The following is a 12,328-nucleotide window of genomic DNA, read 5'->3' on the forward strand; positions in this document are numbered from 1 at the left end:
GAGAGAGAGAGAGAGAGAGACAGAGACAGAGACAGAGACAGAGAGAGAGAGAGAGAGAGAGAGAGAGAGAGAGAGAGAGAGAGAGAGAGAGAGAGAGAGAGAGAGAGAGAGAGAGAGAGAGAGAGGGAGAGAGAGAGAGAGAGAGAGAGAGAGAGAGAGAGAGAGAGAAAGAGAGAGAGAGAAAGAGATTTTGTGTATGTATGTGTGCATGCTATGTGTGTAGATAGGCAGCCTTGGAGTTGGGAAAATCTACCTTCTTTGTCCTGCTTTTGACATATCCTAGCTAAGTTAACATGGGACACTCACACTTTCAGTGAACACACTACTTTACAAAAGTTGTAGAAATTTTGTTGATTTCCATTGACAAATAGTGTCCCCTCACTAATTATTTCCTGATATATGAAATGTTATGTCGAATAGATAGGCAAATAGAGAGATGGATAATTAGATAGATTAATATATAAATTATGAACATATAGACTGTTTTCTGTACCTGTGTGACCTTCAGTAAATCAGTTAGCTTCTAAGTACCCCCAGACACCTGTAAATTACACATAAGGTGCCAACCTAAGTTGGTAAAACAGTGTCTTTGTTAAATAAATGACGAGTGTTATCCCACATGTAGTTTTAGATCACTGTATGCTGTCTACATACTTTTGAGGCAACTGCCCTCAAGCAGCATTATGAAATGATACAGAATGTATAGGGGCCTTGGCTTTTTCCTGAATGATTCTTTTTTCAACACCTTTTAAAAATGACCCCATTTGCATCCTGCCCTCATTGGAATACTACAAATTGATGCGAATAGAAATACAAACAAATCATTGTAACACCTGACCTTTTGTATTACAGCGTATAAACTTATGTAAAGATTATTCCAGAGGTACAAAAAAGCTCTTTTATTCCCTAGATAACTTATCCTTTTTATGACATAACCAAACTATGGTATAAAATATTTTCTTCTAATACCTTCATCCCTAAATAGTCACTGTTAACATACATTTTAAGAATTAATGAATATCACTTTCCTGGCACTTAATAGGCATTTTAACTAAATTCTTCTTTAATATATTATATGTATATTGTGCAGGGGTGAGAGAAAAGTGAGTTTCTCTTTTATTTCTTACAGATTTAGACAAAAGATGATTAAAGTATTATGACAGTGTGAGGTATGTTTAAACCTTGGTGTTTATGAACACTTACTGTGCCTCCCTATGACTATAGTTAAGCCTGGCTATTGCCATACCATTTATTCCCAACAATGTTATTTCCTATGATTTTATAGAATTTCCAAATAAAATATAATATACAAGGACTACCTAAACAGACTACACACTCTATTAAGGGTTTCAAAATCAATGATTTTATGAAAATATAGGACTTTAATGTTTTAATTTCATTTGCTTTTTTTTTCTTTCAGATAATTCACAACAAGTATCTGAGGCACATGTGTATGTGCAGGTTCTGAATGTCAATGACCATGCCCCTGAATTTTTCCAGTATTATGAGACTTATGTTTGTGAAAAGGCAAATGCTGGGGAGGTAAGAGAATAATCATTAGTTCAACGAGTTAGTTCAATCTTTATTGCACATATTGTATAATGAACTTCCTTTAACTGATAATATTTCAGTATTATATATTGCATATAGGAAAAGTTTATTATGCCACTTCTCTGGTCATAAGTTTCTCAATTATAAAGTGAAGATTTTACTAAATGATCTCTGAGATCCTCATCATATCTGTTATATTATTATTTGTTTTCCTTTAATGGTGATTTGCAGCACTCCCAAAAATGCATTTTTTAAAATTTCCTACAGCAATTTGGGAAGGACTGAAAAAGTTATAAATAAGAGTTGTTACACAAGATGAATAATATATAGGAGACAGCATCACCTAGTTGCCATAAATGGCTTTAAGATATAAGACTCATATGACCTACATCCTATAGTAACAACAACAACAAATAAGAAACAAACTTACATATTTAATTACTTAGCCACAGTCAATAATATTTGGAAGATGATGGAAAATAGCAAAGGCTTCACAAGAGTGAAAAGGAGCAAATTTAGTAACATTTTCCAAAAACGGACAAATATTGATTCAAAAACTATAGACCAATGAAATTTACTTTGATTCTTGTTGAAGTTGTAGAATTTATTTGTTAGGATACATTGCTGGGAAGTAGAAGTGTAGAGTTTTTAGAGTAATTGAATATTACTTAAGTGTGTCTTAATTTTCTCTTCTGTAAAATGTGGATAACATTAGCACCTACCTCCCAGAGTTGTGAAGATCAAATGAAAGTATAGTTGTAAATCACTTAGGACAATGGATAGCCCATAATATGTATTATATAAATGCTAGCTACTAGTAGTAGTAGTAGTAAGAGTAGTAGTAATAGTACTAGTAGTAGTAGTAGTAGTCATAGTCATCATATTCATTTTTGTAGTAATGCTGAAAACACAGGCTTTTTTATTTGGTATTTTTCTACTGGACACCATTTCAAAGTACAAAATTGATTGATGGATATAAAGAATATGAAACCCAACTCTTTTTCATTATTAATTTAAAAATAAACATTTTTTCTATGTGAATCTTAAAGCAATTAAGTTTTCTAGCAAAATGTCTCTTCTGCATGAGTAATGATGAGACAAGTTTCCATGATACATCTAACTAGAGAGCCTCTTATTCATTTTTTTTCCTGAGTGTCAACATAAAGATATATGATTGGAAGTGTATTCTTGCCAACTGCCCTATACCATCATAGATGATATCCTTTGCAAAGTCCAAAAAGAAGAGAGATTCCTTATACATGCAAAGTTACCCAGATTCTCCTTTTTCTGGTTGTCATTGTTTATACTGATTACACTGAACTGCAGAATACTCAGGAACCTCCCCAGAAAGGTCCACAGATTCTTTCAGATCTAAAGAGATCATAATTTGCATATTTACAGCAGAAACTAACAAACAGAACTCAAGAAGGTGAAGAATACAGGTAGTTCATATTATAATGTGCAGATGATGAAGGAATTCATTATGTTAGATCACCAGTACACAAGAAACATCATGGATAAACACTACTGGTGGCCCATGAACTTGACTTAGGACAAAATTGGAGGAAGATATTATACAGAACTGAATGGTGGAATTATGCAGCAGGTCTAGTGATACAGTAATCATAACAATTTATAGTTACAAAGCGCTCTAATGTTTTCAAAATGCTTTCATCCTAACAGTGGAGGGGATAGTGCTAGTTTCATTATGCTGACTTTGTGGTTAAGAAAACTAAGGCTCTGAGAATTTCAAAGAGTAGTCATGATTATAAATCCAGCAAATATGTGAGGTAGACTTCAACTGAAGTCTCTTGAGTCAAGATCAGACTCTATCGTATATAGTTCATTGACTAACTCACTGCTTTTGAAAGCTTTATATGTAATAAAAGTGCATAGTTTGAATACTGATATTCTTCTGGTAGGGCTATATATCTAAAAACTATTTAAAAAAACAAAACTATGATCTCAGAAAAATGAAAAGTGCAGAACTCCCAAGAAAAATTTGGGGAAAAAAGCATAAAGGAGATAATTAGATTATAACATAACATTAAGTTATATAAGGAAAGTGCTATAAAAGACTTACTTATATTTGAAGATAAATATGGCCATAAAATAAAAAAAAGTCTGCTTGTTTAGTAAAAGTAAAGGAAAACAGATAGATAATCTAAGCACTACTTTAATAAAAATAAAATTCTGGGCTTATCTTCTGTGGAAGATTTAGGAAAACACATGGACAAAACATATTTGGAATAAGAGAACAGACAACATGGTATTGGGATGGAGAACTGGCCTTGGAGTGAGGAAGATCTGTGTTCAAAACCCACTTCTGATAGCAATTGTACTGTGATCCTCAATGATTCACTTAGCCACTCAGTGCTCTAAGCATCTCTTGAATACTATAGTTTACAGAGAAGATTCCATACAGCATTACATAGTTCTAGTCCACTCTCCCTAAAAAAACAAAAACAAAATAGCTGTGCTGTAAACTACATTGTTCTAAGGGCACTATCATTGATTAGATCAAAGATCTATCAGTGTATTCAAATTTAAAAAAATAATTCAATGGGATTATTTTTTTAAGTAAGCATCAATAATGGACCTGTCAACTTCATACAATGTAGGCAAAATAAAAGGAGTATATGTTATGATTACTCGTTAATGTTGTCAGCAGGATAACATGAAAGTAGAACAATTTCTTATTAAAATGCTTACTGACTTAAATTTTGAAATTCAATTACAAAACAGTAACACAAGTTGTTTCAATTAATACAAGAACTGATATGCCCTGAATATATGGATATGCCATGGAAACTACAGATTTTGCGAAAATTTTAATCAATCTCTACAAATGTGAGAAACAGTAGTCAGGCTTTACCCATATCCTCCTGTGATGAAAAGATATTTGAAGTAGGATAGAAAAGGGATTTGACTTAATACAATTATTGAACTTAGAAGGCATTTAAAAATCTTCCATAAAAATGTGCCTTTTATGGTGACAGAATTGTTGAAATATAGGGAAAGATGTGATACCTTGAAAATCCACACATGGATAAAAATAACTAAATTAAACCTTTCTTCTTACACATAATTTTCTAGTATCTGAAAGAAGAGCGCTCTCCTGTGGGGCATACATACATATGTAGTGGGAACAGTCTTGATTAAAATGGTTTTTAGTTCTGGAAAAAAAAAACATTGATTTCACTTTCTCTACTGAAAAATAGTGATGCTTAAAATCATTTTTATTTATATCCTTTTTTTACATTCTCATAGTTTTCTCCACTATATATATATATAGTCCATCACCCTCCCATTCCATATAAACATATAGTATTTTTTTTTTTAAGCAATCGGGGTTAAGTAACTTGCTCAAGCTTACACGGCCAGTTATTTCTGGGTGTGGTGCTGAGTATCTGAGCCCGGATTTGATCCAGGTCATCCCGACACTGGAGCCAGTGCTCTTACTTGCTGAGCCACCTGGCCGCCCCTAAGCAATTGGGGTTAAGTAACTTGCTCAAGGTTAGACGGCCAGGTGTTTCTGGGTGGGTGCTAAGTGTCTGAGCCCAGGATTCGATCTCCAGGTCTTCTCACCACTGGAGCTGGTGCTCTTACTCGCTGTGCTACCTGGCCGCCCCAACATATAGTATTTTTAAATGAAAAAGAAGAAAAAATCAACCAAACAATAAATACATTGAAAAAGTCCCCAAACCTCTGTAGTGGAAAATAGTTGTGGACCTCCTACCTCCATGAAAGAGTAGTTTTGGAGTGTCCTTTCATATTTCTCCTTTCAAGTTATGTTTTATCTTCAAACATTTACTGCACTCACTTTTGATTTGTGTTTATTCTTTCTTTTTACACCATTGTAGTCATTATGTGTATTATTTTCTTGGCTCTGCTACTTACTCCACTCTGCATTAGTGTCTGTGTATGTGCACATGCACATGTATACACATCATGCATACATTTATGCATGTGTTTATGTAGAAATACATGCATATATGCATACATGTGTGCATATATGTATGTCTACATATATAGCAATTCCATGCTTTACTATATTCAGAGAATATACACTATATTTACATTCATTATTTATCATGGTACAGTAATATTCTATTATATTTGTGTGCTTCAACATGTTTGCCATTCTTCAATCAATCGGCATCTACTTTTTTGCATTTTTTTCTGTTACAAAAAGTATGAGTATAAATATCTTGGTGAATATATGAGTTTTCTTCTTATCATTGGCTATGAATTAATTGGCTTAATCTCTGGGTTGAAGGGGTTTTCCCTTTTAGTTACTTTATTTGCATAATTCCAAATTGCTTTGCAAAATGTTTGAATCAATTCACAGCTTAATAACAATGTATAAATGTGTCCATCTCCCCACAACACTTCCAACACTGACTATTGCCATATTTGCATTTTTCCCAATTTTCAGATTTGGAGGTATAATTCCAGCATTCTTATGATTTGTGTTTCTCCTATTATTAGTGATTTGGAGCATTTTTCCTAGTGGTTATGAATAGTTTATAATTCTTTTGAGAACTCTTTGTTCATAACATTTGTGTATGGCCCGGATGCTTTTTAAAATGAGTTCTGGTATGGGAATGATGGATATTTGTAAAGGAAGTGTATTCCAAATAGAAGAAAGAGTTAGAAGAAATGAAGGGGGGGTAGAAAAGCATGATTCAAATAAAATCGCAGCTAAAGAGCCATCTTGTCTGATCTGCCCCCCTCCCATTTTATAGTGAAGGAAACTATGGCCAATAGAAGTTTAATAATTAGCCAGTCACAGAATTAATAAGTCTCAAAGTTAGGATTTGACTCAATGTCCAGAACAAGTGCCCTTTTCTTGCTAGTTTGCTAGCATACCAGAAAATGGAGTGAATGAACACAATGGGAAATAAGTCTAGGAAACTAGTATAAGGTCTAATATAGAAAATTAGAATATGAGACTGATTTCTGCTTTGTTCGATAGGCCAAAAATACAGTTGTTGTTTAACAGTAGGGTAAAGTTATCAGAACTGTGATTTAGAAAAATTTAGTTGATAATTTATGTAGTATTAACTGGGCAAGGAAGACTATAGAAATAGGCTAGACCAGTACTTCTTAAACCATGGGTCTCAACCCCAAAATTTTGCAATAGTGAAAGGTTTCTGAATGTTCAACAACCAAAAAAGTAATTAAAAATCAAATGTGTAATGAATTTAAGGTGTTTCCAGCAGTGCTTGCCCATGTTGCATTGAGCAACTTCAGTGCAGCCTTGGTTCTGAACACAAAGCATGTGAACTTTGCATTGCACATGACTTCAAGCCTTGCCACACCAACCAATACTGCTGAAATGTGAAAAGGGGTCACCAGTTTAATAAGTCTTGGGCTATACAAAAGGTAGTGAGGTTCCACTATAAAAAAGTTTCACTGGGAATTCAGTTCAGAAGTGTGATCAAGTTTCATTTAAAAACACCTCCCTAGGCACTTGGGATACTAAGACTCAAACAAAATAACCCCTCCCCTCAAGAGATTACATTCTAGATGAGGTAGGGGAGAACACATCCAATATATTATAAACATCAATATCATAAAGAAAATGGAGGAGAAAGAGAATATATTACCTGGGAAGAACAGGAGAAGACTTAATGGAGGAAGTGATATTTGATCTGAGACTTTAAGGGAATGAATGATTATTGAAATGTAAAGATCCAGAAGGAACACTATACAAACAAAGGAGATAGGTAAAGTGAATGTACAAAGAGCAGAGAAGTATTGAATTTATGAAACAGGCTAATAATCCAGTTGGGTTCACAAAAAGGAATATTACAAAATGAGTCTAGAAAAGCAGATGAGAGTCAGATCATGGAAAGCTTTCAATACCAGATTGAGAGAAATTTTCCATGAAGCAATGGTAAGTTCTGGTATGGGAATGATGGATATTTGTAAAGGAAGTGTATTCCAAATAGAAGAAAGAATTAGAAGAAATGAATAATAATATCTTTGGCCAAGGTAATTATAAGGTCACAATCACTTCTGAGCAAGATATTTTGAAAGCTATTTTAATAGATATAAGAGGGAAAATATTTAAAGCAAAAAGAACATTACTAATCTGTTAACAGTAGTTCCACTGAGATGTAAGGAAAGACTGAACTTAGGTGGTTGTTGTATGAATGTAAAAGACTGTATATGTCACATAAATATTTTTATAGACAGTAATATTTTATTCTAACATGTAAAAGAAAGACATTATTTTATGGATAAAATAATTATAATAAGGTGAAGTTAACTTTATGAGTTTTAGTTCAATATTTTTCATTTTAAAAATTCCTATTTTGTACAAGATACTGTGGTAAGTACTAGAGTTGCAAAGATAGATAATAATTAGAGAGAACTCTTCACAAGGAATGGACTGCCTTAGGAGGTATTGTGTTCCTCCTTATGAGAGGTCTTCGATGAAGTTCAGGGTGACTACTTACCTGGTATATAACATAGAAAGTTATTTTACTGGAATTGTTTGGGTTGAATAGCAATTGACTTCTTCCAACTTTGAGTTTTTTTCAACTATGAGAGTATATGAGTCAGGAATCATTTCATAGAGGAAAAAAGTTATGTACTTAAACAAATGAATATAGTGGAATATGTTATAGAAATGGAAAATGGCTTGCCCACAGATCATCAACCTTTTAATGAGTAAAAGTATATTCCAATACTCTATGTATGAGAGAGTTACTTGTGTCTAACAAAGGTTATCATAAAGAATATTAGTTTGTATAATCTACTTGTAAACTGTCTGAGATCAAAAGAAACATTTTATCTATACCATCATGTTTTTATTGATGTTGTTTTAATTTCCCCTACTGTCTTCTTTGAATTATACTTGTATAGACTTCAGATAAAATAAATGTAATATTTTCTTTTATGTGTATTGATGGGTTGGAACACTGTTTCTGTGCTCATTCTTATTTGATTTGTATTAGTTCAGTTGTCCTGAAAGAGGTATTTGATGATAACAGCTATTGATTTTAAAGACATCTCCTCCTTCCCATAAATGTCTTCATGCTATTGCCTAAGTGAGCATCATGGTATCATATTCATTTAGCAGAATGAAATCTGTTCTGCTCAATGCATTCCTGTAACCCATGCTAACAAAAGTGTAGCGTGACTGCTAACCATCTCCTGCAGGGAGTAGGGGGAGCATCAAGTCATCATAAATCTGTAGAAGAAAACATGCTGTGGGTCTATTTAGAACAGATATACTGTGTTCAAACTGGAACATCATGAAGAAAAAGAAAGGAGATTTTCTTCTCACTTCCCCCAGGAAATTTGTTTCCATGGCTTCTTACAGCTGAAGGAACAACCTAATTCAAGATATTTGATTCTTCCCTTCCCTCCAAGCATGTGCACTGTCCAACTACAGAGTATAGGAGAGCCCTCAGTCCCCTTCCACCTTATGCCTCCATGCAGTTAGACAGCAGGCTTGTTATTCACTCTGTTTTCTCTACCAAGGAGATCTTCACAGAAGATAACATCAATAAAACTTCACAGAAAAGTGCCAAAGGATACCATTAGCTAACTCTAAAAAAATTATGAGTTCACATAAATACTTGGGGGCACCAACCCATTACAATTATGTAGTGAACCCACTCCATAAGTAGCTTTCATTCAATTCTTAACATAAATTCAGAGAGGATAAGTTGCATTTGCTGACTATTTAATGCCTTCCAAGTACCTAGCACTATGCAAAGTAATTTCTCACTAACTTTGTGCAAGTCTCTTTCTTTATATTTTATTTTCTTCATCTTCAATATACCCTACTTCTCTTAAAGGATTGTTCAAAGGAAATAACATAAATTTACAGTGCTTTGAAGGCACAAACCTCTGAACAAGTTAAACTGTTGTAAGAGAAGATAATTTCTCTGATAGAGTCAGAATTCTTCCTTTAGAGTGTGGGGAAATACTATTTTTTAACCATTCAACATTTTAAAATGTTATGTTAAAGACATGTATTTGAAACAGATAAATTCAGGCATAGTCTGATAAATGGTAATCAAGATTTTCTAGCACCAAAGGCATCTGTAAATATTCTAGCTCTGGTATCTAGACCTGGTTAAATCTGATTTTCTCAGTCAGTCAGTCAAGTATTTAATAACACTTACACTGTACCAGACACTGTTGTAAGATCTGGGAATATAAACACAAGTGAAAGGGAAGTTCTTGTACTAAAGAGCTTGTATTTTAATGTGGTTATACACCACTTGAAAAGAAATTGAAAAGCTGTGGAGAAACAAAAGGGACTCAATGTAGGCTCTCGAAAAATCAGAGTTAAGTGCAGAGAAGAATGAAACTGAACAAACACTTTAAAAGAACTTTCTGAGAAAGCTCCTCTCATTTAGAAAGCTTCTAATTGGAATACCTTCAGTCAGTGGGCAAGGCTGTTATACCTGAAGATTTGGGGAGCAGAACCACTTCTTAGAGACATATGAGGCATTATGAGAGCCTCTTACACTTTTTTCCATTTTTATTCAGTCACCTAATGTACAAGGATGTGATGAATCCAACTTTTGTTCCTGAGAGCCATGTGACCTTGGGCAAGTTACTTAACCCTAATTGCCCTCCAAAAAGAAAAAAGAAAAGGAAAATAAGGTAAAATAAAATTGGTATTTTTGGTAATATTCTTACAAACCACTATCTCCTTCAATGGATGCTCTGAATATGATTTTCACTAGCCAGTTATATTACAAATATCTACTCCCATAAAATTTACACATTGGCTGGTGATTTTGCCTTGTGAAACCTTTTGTTCAGATGAAAATACTTAGTACATTACTTTAATATTACATTAAGTGGATCTTGCTTCGTTGATATTGGATCAGCCCAATAAAGTTCTCAAGAAAAGAATCAGAGTGTACAATTGTTTGTGAGTATGACTTTTCCCTCTTCAACTTTTTCCCCTTTTTTTCTACATAGGATGCATGTGTTGTCATAAAACAACAAATATTTCTGTCATCTAATTAATCATATTTTAATTATCTGAACTAAATGTAGATTTTAAAAATAATTTAGGACAGAGGTGGAGCCAAGATGGCAGCATAGAAGCAGGAAAACTCCATATGCCCCCTCCATAGTCACCTATAAATAACTATAAAAATGACTCTAAAACTTTAGGGCTGCAGAACCCACAAAGTGACAGAGAGACAAAGGGTATGTTGCAGCACACTGAGAGCTGATCCCAGCCCTGTGTGAGTGTACAGGTTTAGCCACAGGGTGGGCATGACTAGCCCTGGTTGGAGGAATTTAGGGAGAGTGGATCACCAGCAGCTATGGCAGTTTCCAGGATTATCAATCCATAAATGCCAAAAACAAAGTAAGTGGTCAGTGTGGACTTTGTGGGGGGGTCTAGGAGTATGCCTCTGCCCCCAGAGGGAGAAGTGGCTGAGGCATGGCAGCCATAGCTTTGTCACTACTTCAGAGCTGTGGCCTGCCTATTGTAGGGGGACCAAACTACCAGTCTGATGGATGACTGGTCTTGCTTTAACCTGCTTGGATAAGGATCACTGTCTAGGGTGTGTGACCAGGTGCCAGAGCTGGTGGAGGCTTCTGAAAAGGAATCCCCCTGATTTGGGACAAAGCTCTCCTCTCTGTTAGCAGAGTTCTATTGTGGCAAAATGCTCAAAAGTTAATTAATTGAGTGGCAACATGAGCAAGAAAAGCAAGTACAAAAATCAAAACTTAGATTAGTTTTTGGGGACAAAAAGGAACAAAACATGGAATGGGAGGAAAACAATGAAGTCAGAACTTCTGCACCAAAAGCTTTGAAGAAAAATATGAACTGGTTACAGGCCATGGAGGAGCTCAAGAAAGATTTTGAAAATCAAATAAGAGAAATGGAGGAAAAATTGGGAAGAGAAATGAGAACGATATAAGAAAATCATGAAAAGAGAGTCAACAACCTGACTGAAGAAAATAACATCTTAAAAAATAGACTAACTCAAAAGGCAAAAGAGGCTCAAAATTCCAATGAGAAAAATGCCTTAAAAAGCTGAATTTGACAGATGGAAAAAGAATCTCAAAAGCTCACTGAAGTGAATCATTCCTTCAGAATTAGATTGTAGGGGCAGCCAGGTGGCTCAGTGAGTAAGAGCACAGGCCCCAGAGTTGGGATAACCTGAGATAGAATCTGGGCTCAGATACGACCACACCCAGAAATAACTGGCCATGTAACCTTGAGCAAGTTATTTAACCCCAATTGCTTTAAAAATTTAAAAATTGCTTTAAAAAAAAGAATTAGATTGGGGCAAATGGAATCTAGTGACTTTATGAGAAATCAACATATTATTAAACAGATCCAAACAAATGAAAAAAATTGAAGGCAATGTGAAATATCTCATTCAAAAAACCATTGACCTGGAAAATAGATCCAAGAGAGGTCATTTAAAATTCTTTGGACTACCACAAAGCCGTGATCAAAAAAAGAACCTAGAAATTATCCTTCAAGAAATTCTCAAGGAAAATTGCCCTGATGTTTTAGAACCAGAGGGCAAAATAGAGGATGAAAGAATCCACTGATCACCTCTTTAAAAAGATCACTAAAAGAAAATTCCAAGGAACATTATAGCCGGGTTCTGGAATTCCCAGGACAAGGAGAAAATGTTACAAGGAGCCAAAAAGTAACAATTTGAATATTGTGGAAACACAATCACGATAACACAGGATATGGCAGCTTCTACCGTGAGGGATCGAAGAGCTTGGAATGTAATATTCCAGAGGTTAAAGGAGTTGGGATTAA

At 34.5% G+C, this 12,328-nt stretch overlaps 1 protein-coding gene across 3 annotated transcripts in view; it reads left to right on the forward strand.

The window, feature by feature from the left end:
- The window catches only part of CDH19 (cadherin 19), a 156,437-nt gene that overhangs the window by 104,871 nt on the left and 39,238 nt on the right, over positions 1-12,328 (forward strand). For 2 of the 3 annotated variants that reach the window (XM_069099583.1, XM_069099582.1), the window contains one exon: positions 1,421-1,542. In XM_069099583.1, the coding sequence (XP_068955684.1) occupies positions 1,421-1,542 (122 nt within the window). Of the gene's footprint in view, positions 1-1,420; positions 1,543-3,766; positions 8,482-12,328 lie in introns of those variants that run through there. The other variant, XM_069099584.1, reaches the window with a different exon arrangement.

Source organism: Petaurus breviceps, unplaced genomic scaffold, assembly GCF_028583685.1.
Source record: "Petaurus breviceps papuanus isolate PSGF00001 unplaced genomic scaffold, PetGlider_PUasm1.0 38, whole genome shotgun sequence".
In the NCBI taxonomy this organism is placed as follows: domain Eukaryota; kingdom Metazoa; phylum Chordata; class Mammalia; order Diprotodontia; family Petauridae; genus Petaurus; species Petaurus breviceps.